Here is a 14,751-nt window from a genome sequence, read left to right on the forward strand (position 1 = left end):
GGCACCAGCCCCGCACCGACACTGTCGGCTCCCGACACCGTCGGCCCCCGGCCCCAGCCCCGCTCCGAGCCCCGCGGACTCCCGGCCCCGCGCGTACCATCGGCGGCGGCAGCGGCGGCGGCGGCCATGATGATTGTGTACAATCTCCGCGGGGCACGCCGGGAAACAACGCCGCCGCGCCTGGGCCGCGCCGGCTCCCGTAGCCGCCCCCGCCCGCCCCTCAGCGCGGGGGCGGTGCGGGCCCCGCAGGCCGCGCCCCCGGGGCGGGGGCGGTGCCGCGCGGGGAGGCGGGACGGGCGCCGGTCCCCCCGCTCGGCGCCGCGGGCACCGGGGCCCTCCCACGGGGGCGGACGGGGGAGGGCGGCGGCGCCTTTAAGAGACGCCCCGCCCCCGGCGCGGCGCGCGCACTGATTGGCTGAGGCGGGCGGAAGCGGCGGCGCGACCACGTGCGCGCGGAGCGATGGCGCGAGCGCTGCGCGCACTGCGCGGGGCGGCGGGAGCGGGGTCTGGGCCCGGTCTTGGGCCGGAACGGGGGCCGCGAGTGCGGTTCGGGCCCAGCCCCACAGGTAACCGGTGCCTCCCCAGCCCCGCCCCTGCCCACCCTCCCCCGGGGCTCCGCTGCGGCGGGGGCGGCGCTTTGGGTTCGAAAACGTGAATTCGGACGCTCGAGGGACGTGTGCGGGGAAGGCACTTGCTGGCTCCATGGGGAGCTGCCGGGCTCGCCCTGTCGGCACCTCCCTGTGCCCTCCGGGCTGTGCGGGGTCTCTGCTGGCAGTCGTGTTCCCTGGGACGTGCCGGCCCACAAGGGGTTTCCAGGTCACTTCAGCGAATTCGTTTCTGGAAGGAGTTACCCAAAAGTCCTTTCCATAGCTAGGGCCCCCGGAGCTGCGTCTGTGCGGTGCAGCTCTGGCCCCGGTAACCTTGGGGACCCGCTGCCATCGCAGTCAGCATCCATCGCCCTTCCAGCTCACGTTCAGAACTCTACCCTGGGCCACCTTTGTGACCAGCTCCTCTGATTTCCCCGCGATTACAGGTTTTCTGCATTTGGGTGGCCTTCGGACTGCTTTGTACAATTATATCTTTGCCAAAAAACACCGAGGGACCTTTATTTTGAGAGTGGAGGATACAGATCAGAATCGGGTGGTACCCGGAGCTGCAGAAGGAATAGAAGATATGTTGGACTGGGCAGGTATTTAGAAACGTCCTTCATTTTTCACTTACTGAACGCTTCTCTTTTAGAGATGAACAGCACTCACACTGAGGGCGGGTGTGACTCTGCCTTTGTGGGGACCGTTGTGATGGCCCAGCTGTTCAGTCCTGCTGTGCTGCTGTTCCAGGTATCCCCCCCGACGAGAGCCCGTGCCGAGGCGGCCCCCGCGGTCCGTACGTGCAGTCGCTGCGGCTGGAGCTGTACCGAGGTGCCAGCGCGGCGCTGCTGGAGAGCGGGGCTGCCTATCGCTGCTTCTGCACCCCCCAGCGCCTGGAGCTGCTCCGCAGGGAGGCCCTGCGCTGCCAGCACACCCCGCGGTACGAGCCCCTGCCCCCGGGCACCTTGCGGGCTGCACACTGCCCAAATTACAGTCGTGCAGCAATGGGGTTGTGTGTCACTGCCCGTGGAGAGACAAACCTGCGTCACCTTCAGAGGCTTTGGGGAGCGCCCTCCCGAGATGAGGTGTTTGACTGGACACGTGCTGGGCAGGTTACAGCTGAAATTCGGGGATCGGTGTAGGTTTTTGGGAGTGTAAAAATGACTGATGGGGTTGGCCTGTTCTGAACTGAGACTGTTGTTCTCATCTCCCCAAGATATGACAACCGGTGTCGGCACCTGACGCCCGCGGAAGTGGCCCAGAAGCTGTCACAGGGCCTCGACTACGTTGTCCGCTTCCGGCTGGAGAAGGGCGTGGAACCCTTCCAGGACCTGGTCTATGGCTGGAACAAGCACGAGGTGGCTGAGGTGGAAGGCGACCCCGTGATTCTCAAGGGGGACGGGTTCCCCACGTACCACCTGGCAAACGTGGTGGATGACCACTACATGGGCATCACCCACGTGCTGCGCGGGACCGAGTGGCTGACCTCAACCTCCAAGCACCTGCTTCTCTACAAAGCCTTTGGCTGGGAGCCCCCTCAGTTTGGGCACCTCCCGCTGCTGCTGAACAAGGACGGTGGGAAGTTGTCCAAGAGGCAAGGGGACATCTTCCTGGAGCGCTTTGTTCGGGATGGCTTCCTGCCAGAGGCACTGCTGGACATCGTCACCAACTGCGGCTCGGGGTTCACAGGTAACACCACAGGCTCCTGCTTGCCAGGTCACTTGGTGCTGACTTTGGCAATGGGTTGGGTTTATTTTAATAGCTAAGAACTTTGTCACTGTTTGAAGGGGTGAGGAAAAGGGTGCCAGTGACCAGTCAGCACTAAAATGCCACCAGGGCTTTTGCGGAGCTCCTGTGAAAGGAACTGGAATGGTGGAAACCTCTCTGCCTCTGTGCAGCCTTTTAAATTGAGTCTGGTGCCTAATGGGTTCCCACCTGGGACAACCCTCACCTCGAGGTGGAAAAACTCTGTGAACTCTTGGGAAAACTTGTATGCCGTGGGTAATAATTGCAGTGCTGTCTAACATCTACACCACTTCTTGTTTAACCTGACAGGTCAGTCTCCTTTTGTGGCTCTTGCTGTGTGGGGATCACAAATTAAGTCATGTTTCGGGATCTCTGCTTGGGGTTGAAATCTTCCTTGGGCAATGAAGTCTTCTGGCTGAGTGTTACTTCTCTTTGTCTGACTGAGGAGCCAAGCGGAGCCAAGCGGAATGTCTGAGGCGGAGCCAAGCGGAATGCCCCATTTCCCAGTGCCTCACCAGCAGCTGGCAGAGCCTGCTCCTGGGGAGGGGACAGCCTGTGTGCCTGCTGCCAGCTCCCTCCTGCCTGCCAGGGGTGTCCCTGCTGCTGCTGGCACTGCACAAGTGGCTGTCCTGTGTCACCTTTCCTGGGCGATGCTGCTGCCCCAGCCTGAGGCCTGCGGTGAGAAGGAGTGGGAGAGGAGACGTGTGTGATTCCCTTTGGGTTCTGTTGCAGAGAAGCAGATGGGGAGGACTTTGGAAGAGCTGATCTCACAGTTTGAAATAGGCAGAATTACCACCCATTCTGCCCTCCTGGATCTTGAAATGCTCCCAGAATTCAACAGGTAAAAAATCAGTGGTAGCTTTTAAATGTAGTGAACAGCACATCAGTGAGAATTTATTCCTAGCACTTAGCTGTGGCTGGAGGTTTTGGGCTGTGCTACAGGGAAGTATAAGTTTGTGCTCACACCATTTCTTCCTCCTCTTGGGTCCTGTGCTTGGACACTGGTGTTGGGAACACTGTGAAAGGCTAGGGAGAAAGGTGGGTGTAGCTGGGAGGATGCAAAATCTTTAGTTTCAAAATAACATCTAAAAGGAGATAACACTTCCAGAAGGTTCTTCTGCAAGTACACTCGTGCTGCTGGGACATTGTGCTGCTAAGAGTGGTCTCATCTTCAGTTTACTGTGGGGCACCAGAGCTAAATGTTTCATTGTAGAAATGAATGTGGTTTAATGTTGGTTTTCTAACGGTTCCACAATTTTAACTGGTAAATGTGGTTGGGGTGACTAGATCAAATCTAACCCAAAGCAGTCCAAAAGCAGGTTTCTTCTCTGTTGCAGGATTCACCTCACCCGTCACATCGAGAACGAAGGGCTGCGCCAGAGGCTCGTTAGGGAGCTGCAGGAGCTGGTGAAGCACATCTATGGGGATCAGCAAGTGGATCCAGAGGTTCTGGAAAGGGAATACGTGGAGCGAGTCCTTCTGCTGAGAAAAGTATGAGCAGTGATAGCACTGTGTCACCATTCTGGAGCTGAGGTGGTGTGGGATTCCTGGATGGAGCTCTGCTGTGGCACAGCCTGCACACAGCTATGTCATGGCCTGCTCCAGTGCTTGTGTGCCAGCTGGCTGCCAAAATACCCTGATACAGGCAGCTGGCCTGTGGGAATGGGCCTGGTGAACGTCCTGATGGTCTTTGCAGTCATAAGCTTGCTGAGCCAGCAGAGAGCTCCCTCATGGAGAGACAACATGTCCCTGCTGTGAGAGGGATCATGGACCTGAGGGTGCTTTTGAAGACCTCTGTGCTTCCTACTGAGAGCAGAACTGTGGGTAGTGCTGGATCAGGTCAGCTGTGGCTTTGTCTAGATAAGCTGACAGTCTCCAAGCTGCTCTTCTCCTGTAGCCCAGGGAGCAGCTGGCTTGGGGCAGGAAGGTCCAGCCCCCAGATCCCTCATGCCAGCTCACCTCTCCCCTTTGCTGGGCAGCGTAAGGTGTTCTGCTTTGCTGCTGCCCTGTGCCTTGGAGGCAGAGTCCAAGCAGCCTCTGCTGAGGCAGATGAAGCTGCTGGTGAAACCAGTGTGGTTTGTGTGCTGGGAGCTCAGTGAAGGGGCTGAGTGCTGGCCAGGGAAGGGTGAACCCAGCTGTTCCCAGTCTGCCCCTGGGATGCTGCTGTAGTATCTGGGAGATTCCTTGTGAAGGATGAAGCCCTCTTTGTAGGGGCAGGACCTGACTGTCCCAGCGTGATGGCTGTGTGGTGGCAGTGGGACGGTGACTCATGGCTTCCCACTGCCTGGTGAAGGGGCAGATGAACATAATCAGCCACTTCTCCAGCCAGCTCTGAGTCAGCCACACATGGCTCAGCACCTTGGGGACAACCACAGCCCTCTGAGCTGCCTTTGTGTCCCTGCTCTGAGGGGCTCTGAAGCTGGAAAACTCAGCTGCCTCAATGTCAGCCGGTGACATTTCTGCCAAGCAGCACGAGGTACAGGGCACTGGTGTGGGGGGGGTCTCCAGCTTGGTGTGAAGCCCAGGCTGGATAGGTTTGCTTTCCCCACAGTGTAACCCTCTGCCTTGACAGCTTTGCTTTCTTTCCCCAGGGTCACATCAGCCTCCTGAAGAATCTGGTGTCGAGTGATTACTCTTACCTGTGGGTCAGGCCTTCTGTGTCCCGACAGCAGCTGCAAATGATTTCTGCAGAAGTAGATGAAATAGGAAAACTAGTCTTAGGGTAAGTATGCTGCTGCCTCAGCTCCTCATCTCTGAAAATTATATTATTAAAAAGCAGTCAGAATTCTGCTTTTTCTGTGGTTTTCCAAGTCCTTGGCATAATTTTGTGATTTAAACTTCCTCTTTTGAATGAGCTCTGCTTCTGGTGAGCAGAGAGCACACCCTGGCACAGGGATGGTGTGAAGGGTAGGAATCCTGTGGTTTTCTTGTCCTCAGACTATAAGGACACCTTCTTTCCTAAAGGCTCGTGACAAGGCAGGCAGCTGCCTTGACCGTGGAGGAGTTGAACAAAGACCTCAGAAACCTCCAGAAGCAAACCAGAGAGACCAAGTACAGCAGCATGATGCAGCTCCTCCGCTTGGCACTCAGTGGGCAGCAGGTACAAACGAGAGGTCTGAGAATGGGACCTTTTCCCTTTTTCCCCCCTTTCCTTTTTTGCTCCTGTTTTCTTCCCCCCCTTTTCTTTTTTCCTCCCTTTTCTTTTTTTCCCCTATTTTCTTTTTTCCCCCTCTTTCTTTTTTCTCCCTTTCCTTACCCTTTTTTCCTCTTTCCATTCCTTTCCCCTGTTTCCTCTTCCCTTCCCTCTCCTATTCCCTTTCCCCTTTTCCCAGCTCTCTTCTCCCTGGTACCAAGATGCTGGTACTGGGACACCTCACAGGGCCCACATCAGTTCCATGTGGAACACACGTGCCAGTACCCAGCTGCTCTGGCCATAAGAGCTGTTCTGCACGTTTGGGAGCAGCAGCAGTGTCACAGCGTGAATATGCTGGTCATGAATCTAAAGTCAGAAAATCATCTGGAGCAGCCATAGGGAGCATTGGCACGGTTGTAGGTTTGGGGCAGAACTGGGATTTTATGTGCAATCTGCTTTCATGGAGCTCAAACCCAAGTTTTATGAAAGTTCTCCAAAGCCTAATCTTGGCTCAGTTCTGGCATTAATCCTTCAGGTCCATCTGACCAGGGCTGGCACTTGCCTTCAGGAGGAGAAACCCCAAAGCCTTGTTTGAGCTGCTCATGAACCCCCCTCCTTGCTCTGACAGTGACCTGAGAGCGAATCGCTCCATGGGTTCCGTTGGGATGACACAGAACCATGTGCTGGGAAGTGCCAGTTCCACCTGGGCAGTGACTCCTTCTGTGTTCGCAGCATGGGCCGAGCGTTGCTGAGATGATGGTGACTTTGGGAGCCAAGGAAGTGAGTGGCCGGATCCACAGAGCACTGTCCAGCTGAGTGGCCGGATCCACAGAGCACTGTCCAGCTGAGTGGCCGGATCCACAGAGCACTGTCCAGCTGAGTGGCCGGATCCACAGAGCACTGTCCAGCTGACGGGACCGTGGTGACACTGCCAGGCTGCTCTCGGATGGCACAGGAGCACATGTCATTGTCCTCCACCTGTGGTTTTGATCTCAGCACGATTATCTCTGGTCAGTTGAGCTGGGCTTTAGATCAGGCAGGTGTCCATGCTGTTTCCAGGTCTGTTTGTACCTGCACTAAGCACAAACCACTTTGTCTGGAAGAGAAACCAAATCCAAATTCAGCTGCGTCCTGCTGTCACCTTGTGCACGGAGCCTGGTTTGTACAGGGAGCCTGGTTTCCAGGGTGGGAGAAAAAGACATTTATCAGCATTTAAATTCAGACCACGTGGACAGGAAGTAACTGCTGATAGCAGCAGATGAGTCTCTTTTTGGAGATAGCTTCACAATCAGGGTACCTACAGCTACGACAACACAGGTCCCCAGTAAATGCTGTGTGGGGAAGGTATTTTTATATATAGAAATATATATATATTTGAGCTTCTGCCTTCTTAGCTGCCATGGTGTCCTGCCAAGCTAAGTGAGCTGCTTGGAGAAGGGAACTTTCCTCCCTGTGTACTGTGTCATATGCGTGGTTCTGCTAAAAATATCCCCGATCCAGAGATTGGAATGTCTTTTCCTCTTTTGTCTGATGCCCTTTTAATTATTAAATTAATGTGGTAACTTTTTGTTCCGTTCTCACCAATGCTCTGCACGCCAGGGAGGGGAGGAGCTGCCAAAGGGGTTTGGGGGGTGTTTTACTGAGCCCACGCCCACAGTGAACACTTCCACACCACAAAAACTCACGTGGGCTTCCCCCGGGGGCGTGCAAGGAGCGAGGGTGGGTGGATCTGCTTCCTGCTGGGGCGGAGCGGAGCGGGAGCCCATGGCGGGCACCGGGGAGCTGGAGCGGTGGCTCAGTGAGTGGGGACAGGGATGGGGTCCGGGGCTGCCTTGGCTGCTGGCACCAGTGCCACTTCCAAACTGGGTGGGCACTGGAGCAGCTCCAGCTCTGTCAGTAAGGGCCCGTCATCTTCATGGAACCCCTTTAGGGTGACGTTCATGGGTGCTGTCGCTTATCTCTCTTGCCCAACTCTCCTTTCCGTTCTCAGCCACCAAAGCTGGTTGAACAACAGGCTGGGGAGTGGATAAAGCAAAAAAATACTTTTTCCCCTCAATTTACTGTGTAAAAGGGAAAACAGTGTCTATGTTCCAACACAACATTTGCCGTAGGGTCCTGGGAGAGCTGCCTGGAAATACTTTTTAAGTTTCTTGTGCTAAAAGCGGTATCTGCTGTGGTCGGGTTGTGCCTGACTTTAAAAGTGTGCTTGGGACTGTAATTTTAGGCAGATTTTAGTAACAGCTGTCTCCTGCTCATCCCATTTTTGCTACTGAAAGCCCCAGAGCAGCAGCAGCAGCAGCAGCAGCGAGGTCTGAGCCGCTTCCTGCCCTGAGCCACTCGCTCACGCTGAGGCTGAGCTCTGCTGCTTCCTTTCTTATTTTTCTCCCTCTCTAAGACAAGGCCACTGACCCGAGTATCCCTGAGGAAAACTGGGAATGCATCCAGCGGTTCTGTGACCAGGTGAACGCCAACACAGAGGGGTAAGGCAGAGGCACAGCTCTTTGTGTTCGCTCGGGCTGTGTCTGGCTCTGAGCTTCCCTTGTGGCTGGGGGGAAAGGGGCCTGGGGGAAAAGGGGCCTGGGGCCGCAGTGTGGGGAGCTGGAGAAGGAGCTGGGAATGGGCTTGGTGGGTTCTGCTGCTCCCGGGAGTGGAAATGAGTTGGAAATAGATGTATGCCAATGTGGTTGGTGGAGGGTGATGCCTGGGAATGGGCTCAGACATCCATTGCTGGAACAACACCAGACGTCAGGTCCTGCTGGCTGTGCCCTCAGTAGCCCCTCTGGAGTCTGGCCAAGGATTCCTGATGGGGAGTCCTGCATGGAAGCCCTGAAGGAGCTCAGCCTCGGCTTTTCCTTCCTGAGGGGTGGGTGATCTCTGCTGGGACTTCCCCACCTTCCAGCTGATAGTCTGGGCTCTGTGGGAAGTAGCCAGGACTAATTAGGCAAATGACCTGTGAAAGCTGAGTGGTCATCTCTGTGCTTAGAGCAGGCAGCTCAGAGCTCATAGTCTGGCACCTGTGTCATGCCCAGGAGCCAGCACAGGCTGTCAGGCTGTCATCGAGGTAGCTGTGGAGAGCCAGTTCTCCTTGCCTGCCCAGAGAGATCCCCAGCCTGTCCCCACTGCTCCCTTCAAGGGACAGCCCCTGGGCACGGGGGAGGGCAGCACTGGGATCGCTGGGATCACTGGGCTCCAGCTCACCCCTCATGTGTGCCAGCCCCCGGCCAGCACTGTGCCCGAGGAAGGGGTGTCTCTCCTCTTGTGAATCCAGCAGTTGCTCTCCTCTGCAGAGCAAAACCAGGAGCATTTCTTTTTCCTGGGAACTTTGTGATCTGACTTGCTTCTGCTCCTCCCCAGCCCATTGCTTGCGCTGAGGCTGCTGGCACATAAAATCCAGTCCCCTCAGGAGAGGGAAGCTCTCCATGCACTCACAGTAAGTACTTCCATCCACACTTGGGAACAGAATTTGGTGGGTAGAACAGCATAGACAGTACAGCTCTCTCTTCTCTTAGATGTCTCTCCTTTTCTGTTTTTCTTGGATGTCTCTCCCTTTTAGCTTTCCCTTGCACAAGAAATACAGAAACCAGGGCAGAGCAGAGGGAGTAGCTGCTGTTGTTCCTCCCCACATCTCTGCTGTAGTGTTTCTGTGGTCTGCAGCTCTGTCTGTGTGACTTGTGTCCCACCACAGGGCAGTGGCCTGGAAGTTGTTAGTGATAGGTAGAACAGAGCAGACAGTCTTAAACATGCTGCTGTAGAAAGTTGGTGAAGGAAAAATACGTGTCCTTGCTGCACAGTTTTCTCAGTGTCTTGTATCCGTGAATGCAGTGCCAGAAAGTTCTTAGATTTAGGATTATAATGGCAAAGTTTTTGAAAGCTTCCCAAGCCTGGTTTGTACAGTTCCTGTTGGTAACATTTTGTTTTCTGCAGGTGCTGGAGACCTGTGTGAACAACTGTGGTGACAGATTTCACGGTGAAATAGCAAAATTCAGGTTTCTGAATGAGCTGATTAAAGTGCTTTCCCCAAAGGTAGGTGGTGGTGGTTACAGGGCCTTTCAGGATGAGAAATGCAGCCCTGCTTTATCAGAGGCTGTGGGATCTTCTGGCCGTGTTCCTCTGCATCAGGGCAGGCCTGGGACCGCCTGAAATACCCTCTTGGCATTGCAGACATCGATTCCCCTTTTCGGTGGGTCCTGCACACATTTACCACTGTCACATGTTTCATTTTCCATTGCATCAGCCCGAGGGCAGAGCTGCAAAAAGCTGATTTCAGAGAAATGCTCAACTGAAGAACAAAACCCTTTCTCTCAGTCCCAGGCTTGGTAGTGAAATTCTAGTGAAACCACAGAGTTTAAAGAATATGTTACTGCAAACAATTCTGTCTGCTGTTCTGACAGGACAGGTATCCTGATGCGAGTTTGAAATGCCTGATCTTGGGTAGGTTTGTGTTTTTATAATATGTTAAAGGGAGGGCTCGTAGGCAATAATGAGAGAAATTGGAGAAAACATCCAGATGCTGATAAAAGACCATAACTTTCGTTTCTGGTTTTGTTGTTTTCCTGTGCCTGGGGCTGACTGGGGCCGATGGTGGGATTGCATTGCAGCAGTTAAGGGAAGCAGTTAAAGCACAGATCTGTTTTCACTAAAATAAAACAACTCCTTTGGATTTTGGATTCAATAACTAATCAGAAAAGTTTGAAGTGGTTTCATTTTGGTTGTCATACAATATGTATGTAATTACCATAGCATTCCTTTTGTTTACAGCCACAGCTAAAGGCACTGTTCCCTAAACCCCAAAATACACCGTTGACAGCACTGTGAATAAACTCTTGTGAATCCATTTTCTCCTTGGTCTCTGGACACAAACCCCTCAGGGCCAGATCCCTGTGCCAGATTTGGCACCAGTGCTTTGGATTTGACCTTAAAATTTTGTCTTTCTTTACTGTTTTGTTTTCAGTACTATGGAACTTGGTCTTCAGAAAAAGTCAAGTTGAGGGTCACAGAAGTGATATTCAGTTGGACAGTCTGGTTTCCTCAGGAAGTCAAAATCCGGGATGCTTATCAGATGCTGAAGAAACAAGGTTCAGTTCTGTTATTTCAGTTTCCTTTTTAGCCTCCCAAGCCATGTGGTTTCCCCCCACAGATATCTGTCCCCTTCAATTTGTGACTCAGCTTTTTCATACCATGCTGTGTGTGAGGAAAAGAGACAAAGGCCACACTTCCCAGGCTGGTTGGGTACTGAAGGATGTATGGAACTGTTTAAAAGGATTTACCAAAGAACAGCCTCCCTGAGTCACAGCTCAGGCTGGCCTGGAGGCCTCTGTTCACACAGTGCTCACACTGTGTGCAGGGAGAAGGTACAGGACAAACTCAGAATGATCTTTGCCCTGGAATACTCTCCCAGGATTATGATAGATGGGTTCAGAGGGTTCCTGAGCTGAATTTTTTTATCCATTCCATTATATTTGATAGTCCTCAGTGGTAATCCAGAAATCCCATGCAACCCCCCCACACTGTTGAGCATCAGGGTTCCAGCAGCTCAGGCAGCGCTGAACAGCTACTGTTACCTGTTCCAGGGATTGTTAAAGAAGATCCTAAACTACCAGAAGACAAAATTTTACCCCCCCCTTCTCCAAGACCTCAGAATTCTATTTTTGACACAGATGAAGAGAAATCCAAGGTAAACCTTAGAGTTTTCATGACGCACCCTCTGATTTGTACTGATGAGAAAAGAGGCTTAGTAATATTTGGGAGCTCCTACTGTTTCAAAGAAACTATCTCAGAATAATGTTGATCCTTCCTGTGGTACAACAGCTAGAGAATGCTGTGAGGCTTTGTCAGAAATGTTTGCTTTGTAAAAAATGAAACTTCTTTATAGAAAAGCATCAGTTTCTATGAAACCTTCCCAAGGAAGGGCTTCTCCCGGTCTTACAGAAGTTCTGCAGAGCCAGAGAGTTCCTAATCCCAACAGCCAAACTCTGTGCAGGCAGCATTATAACCTGAATTAGATCATGGGACAGGAGCCCACATATTTCTGGGATTACAGGAACTGGAGTGTCTCTGTGTGATGTGTACCTGTAGCACAGTGCCCAGAGGCTGCTGCTCACTGTCTCCCATCTCTGCCCTGACAGCTCCTGGCCAGGCTTCTGAAGAGCAGCCACCCCGAGGACCTGCAGGCAGCCAACCACCTGATCCAGAGTGTGGTTAGAGAGGTGGGAGCTCCTGGGGGAAAAGCTTGTTTGCAGCCAGGGAGGGTGGGAGGGCATGTGGCATTCAGTTTTTGGCAGGAGACCCTCTGTACTGGATCAGAATACAGCCCCAGAGGAGGGGCCATTTTCAGTCTTCATTATTCTGAATTTACAGTATGGGACCATTTTGTTTTGTTTTGCTAAAATATGCCACTGTGAGGAAGAGGGAAGATGTGAATGTCTATAGCCAGGAGCCTGGGTGGTGGGACACTTCCCCATCAGGGGGATCCTGGCAGTAGGACTGCAGTAGTGGTAGGAAGTTTCCAAAATAAACTCAGTTCCTAGGTGGAAAACAGCCACATCTGTACAGAGTGCTTCTTTCCTGCACACAGTGTGTGTGTGCATGTCTGGCCTGTCCATTTTCGTGTTCCATCTGAAACAGCATCCCACTTTGCTGCTTAGGTAGGAGATTTGGTTTAACAAATCCCTCTGGTCATTTTGAGCACGTTGTTCTGTGTGGCAGAAACCACCAACTCCCAGCTCGGATTTTGAAGTCTCACTCATGCCTGTGGTGAGATGGATCCTGTATGGACCAGCACAGGGCCAGGGTGCCCTGAGTGGGGCAGGGGGATTCTCTCTCTGCCCTTGGCACGGAGGTGGGATGCAGCTGGGAGCATGTTCTCACCTGTCCTGCTTTGTGTCTCCTCTACCTGCAATCAGGTATTTATAGGAAGGAACTCCCCAAGTGTGACCCAGAGTGCCCCAGCCAAGCATGTGCACTGGCTGTATCAGCCAAATCATCATCGACCTTTATTTCATTTTTCATCACAGGAACAAGAAAGGTCAGCTCAGGTGTCCCGACGAGTGAAGGCCATCAGCGAGGTTTCTGAGAATGTCAAACAAATGGATGAGTTACTGGAGAACTACAGGAGACAAGAATTATCCCCAGCTGACCAGGAGACCCTACAGGTAAATGTTCTCTTTAATGCTTAAATGCTCTTCTTCCTCCCTCTTCTGGAGGGAGCATCACTTTCAGGTAATCACGGAGATACAGGTGTGAGTGTGCCTGGGGTCTCCTGAGCAGTGACGTGAAACATTTCGTCCCCAGACTCTGTTCCAGCGCTGTGAGAAGCTCAGGCCGCTGCTGTTCCGCCTGGCCAGCGAGGCGGTGGCTGACGATGAGGTTCTGGGTAAGAGCCAGCACAGTCCTTGCATTTCTTTGCAGCTCAGTTTGTCACCCTTGCTGTGACAGGGGTGTGCCTTTCCTCTGGGAGAGGAGTACTTGGGCACTTGGTACCCAAAGGTACAGGCAAAGCTCTCCGCTTTCACCATACCCAGGGGATTGGCACTGAGTCTCCTGCTGCCCCTCTAAGAGGAAGCTGTTCTCACTTGAAGCCCAAAGTTAAACAGTGAATCCGTTTCTTCCAGCTGAGGTGGTTTCCAGAGTTTTTGGAGTTCTAATGTTCAGAGAACTGAAGGCTTTTGAGGGCTTTTCTCTCCAGAGATTGAAGTTCTTCCTGTCTTTAAACACAGAAGGGAGAATATGTTTTAAATTTTGTAAGTGTAATAGTGAGGAGGGTCATAAGAGCAGAATCTTTGAATTCCACAGGTGCGAAACTTAGTCCTTCCCAGAGGATGGCATTACAGTCCCGTCCATATGCTTTGAAAACCTGACTGAGGTGGTGATTGCTGAACAGACACCTGAAAAAGCAACCACAAGAGCTCAGCTGTGCCTCACACGTTCTTTTCACATCCATGGATGCCAGGGCTCTTCAGCTGGGGAGTGCTGGATTATAGACTCGAGTACACTGGGAAAAATGCAGAAGAAATGGCAGGAACTAGAAGTACTTTAGAGATGGGATCAGATTTCACAGTGATCTTGCTAAATGATAGAGAGGTCTGAAATCAGCAGCAGTGTGTGCAAAATGGAATGAAAGGCAAGTGAGGAGCTGAGGACAGGCTGCTCCACTGGCCTTTGCTCCAGGCAGGTCCTCAGGTGCACTGTCCCTTTCTCATGGGCAGTTTGGAGAGTGCTGTGGAACTGCCCTGCCCTTCCCCTTAGCACATCAATGTTTTGTTTGTCCTCTGTCCCCAGCTGAGATCCTGCAGGCCAGTGACGAGCTCACGCGGGCGCTCGGGCAGTACAGGCAGGCTGTGTCCCTCGGGCAGTGCGGGCAGGTCGTGTCCCGCCAGGAGAACGGCGATGGAGAGGGTTCATCCTCCAGCTCTGCCCACGTGCCAGGTGAGGAGCACCCGCAGCTCTGCTCCTGTGTGCCAGCGGGGAGGGGTTTGGAAGGGAATAAATGTGGAGAAAATCTTACAACACAGGAAACACATTATGTAACCATCGTCACCTTTGGATATGAACCACTGATAGCAATGCTCCTCTCTGGCTCTCTCTGTTCCCAGTGTGCCGACCAGCCCCGCAGCGTATGAAGAGCTACACCCTGATGGACTTCTCCGAGCTGGAGGCCACAGCCCAGCCTCCCTCAGAGCCCTTTGCAGACACACCCTCGGCCTCCCGCCATGGCAGCACAACCTCCACGTGCCTGCTCGAGGAGGAGTTACAGGCCTTAGGTCTGTAGCCCAGTTCAGTGCTACCCTTCTTACTGGGGTTCGTGGTGATTCATAAAGAGAGGAGAGCTTTGGCTTTAATGTCAGTCCCAAGAGAAAGCAGAGCCTTTCAGTCCTATGTTTTGAAGAATACAGTGTCTTTAGTGGTGTTAGACTGTAGCCAAACCACGGTTAGACAGCAAAGGAAGAACCTGTGGAAAACCCTTGTATTCTGTAAATTATCTGTGGCATTTTGGCATTTTTCTTAGGTCTCAGCAGTGACGGCCAGCACTCCCTAATGGCTCCTTTCCTCACGATCTGCCATCTCCTTCTTCTTTTTTGTGCCTGGCACGAGGAGTGTGAACTTCTCACAGTTTTCCCCTGTAGCTGACCCCACTTTACAGGACCCTGCTGGAGAGCTCTGTCATACACACCTTTTCTGCCACTTTCTGGGCCCATTTGCCCTCTTCCCCCCTACTTTTTGAATTAAAAAAAAAAGTAAATCCACACCACCACTCAGCCCTCGTGCCAGTGTGCCTGGAGCAGGGGC

The 14,751-nt window shown here is 53.1% G+C and overlaps 2 protein-coding genes across 4 annotated transcripts; both read left to right on the forward strand.

Moving 5' to 3' along the window:
* The first annotated feature begins 327 nt into the window (after positions 1 to 327).
* On the forward strand, positions 328 to 7,033 carry EARS2 (glutamyl-tRNA synthetase 2, mitochondrial). 3 transcript variants are annotated; one of them, XM_064673499.1, is made up of 9 exons: positions 328 to 566; positions 1,034 to 1,189; positions 1,338 to 1,527; positions 1,804 to 2,276; positions 3,066 to 3,174; positions 3,671 to 3,824; positions 4,925 to 5,055; positions 5,298 to 5,433; positions 6,002 to 6,173. In XM_064673499.1, exons 1-9 carry the CDS (start codon positions 461 to 463, stop codon positions 6,059 to 6,061), a joined length of 1,515 nt encoding a protein of 504 aa, XP_064529569.1. In that variant the 5' UTR covers positions 328 to 460; the 3' UTR covers positions 6,062 to 6,173. The 3 variants fall into 3 exon arrangements, with proteins under 3 accessions (XP_064529569.1, XP_064529570.1, XP_064529568.1); XM_064673500.1 differs by lacking the exon at positions 6,002 to 6,173 and adding an exon at positions 6,199 to 7,033 and having other exon boundaries at positions 329 to 566; positions 5,298 to 5,446; XM_064673498.1 differs by lacking the exon at positions 6,002 to 6,173 and adding an exon at positions 6,199 to 7,033 and having other exon boundaries at positions 334 to 566.
* Positions 7,034 to 7,120: 87 nt separating this feature from the next.
* On the forward strand, positions 7,121 to 14,710 carry GGA2 (golgi associated, gamma adaptin ear containing, ARF binding protein 2). Its single transcript, XM_064673501.1, has 12 exons — positions 7,121 to 7,264; positions 7,862 to 7,946; positions 8,821 to 8,896; positions 9,391 to 9,489; positions 10,418 to 10,541; positions 11,037 to 11,140; positions 11,592 to 11,672; positions 12,480 to 12,617; positions 12,757 to 12,838; positions 13,744 to 13,890; positions 14,058 to 14,225; positions 14,471 to 14,710. The coding sequence occupies exons 1-12, from the start codon at positions 7,231 to 7,233 to the stop codon at positions 14,590 to 14,592; spliced, it is 1,260 nt and encodes a 419-aa protein (XP_064529571.1). The 5' UTR covers positions 7,121 to 7,230; the 3' UTR covers positions 14,593 to 14,710.
* The last annotated feature ends 41 nt before the right edge of the window (positions 14,711 to 14,751 follow it).

This window comes from Pseudopipra pipra, chromosome 16, assembly GCF_036250125.1.
Source record: "Pseudopipra pipra isolate bDixPip1 chromosome 16, bDixPip1.hap1, whole genome shotgun sequence".
Classification (NCBI taxonomy): domain Eukaryota; kingdom Metazoa; phylum Chordata; class Aves; order Passeriformes; family Pipridae; genus Pseudopipra; species Pseudopipra pipra.

What these genes read in the sequence shown, in the direction of transcription:
- EARS2 (XM_064673498.1), top strand. Translation starts at nt 461, where the DNA reads ATGGCGCGAGCGCTGCGCGCACTGCGCGGGGCGGCGGGAGCGGGGTCT. An exon ending in GTTCGGGCCCAGCCCCACAG is followed by an intron (nt 567 to 1,033) that starts GTAACCGGTGCC and finishes CCGCGATTACAG; the next exon opens with GTTTTCTGCATTTGGGTGGC. An exon ending in CTGCGGCTCGGGGTTCACAG is followed by an intron (nt 2,277 to 3,065) that starts GTAACACCACAG and finishes GTTCTGTTGCAG; the next exon opens with AGAAGCAGATGGGGAGGACT.
- GGA2 (XM_064673501.1), top strand. Translation starts at nt 7,231, where the DNA reads ATGGCGGGCACCGGGGAGCTGGAGCGGTGGCTCA. An exon ending in AAGCTCTCCATGCACTCACA is followed by an intron (nt 8,897 to 9,390) that starts GTAAGTACTTCC and finishes TGTTTTCTGCAG; the next exon opens with GTGCTGGAGACCTGTGTGAA. An exon ending in CAGCTCTGCCCACGTGCCAG is followed by an intron (nt 13,891 to 14,057) that starts GTGAGGAGCACC and finishes CTCTGTTCCCAG; the next exon opens with TGTGCCGACCAGCCCCGCAG.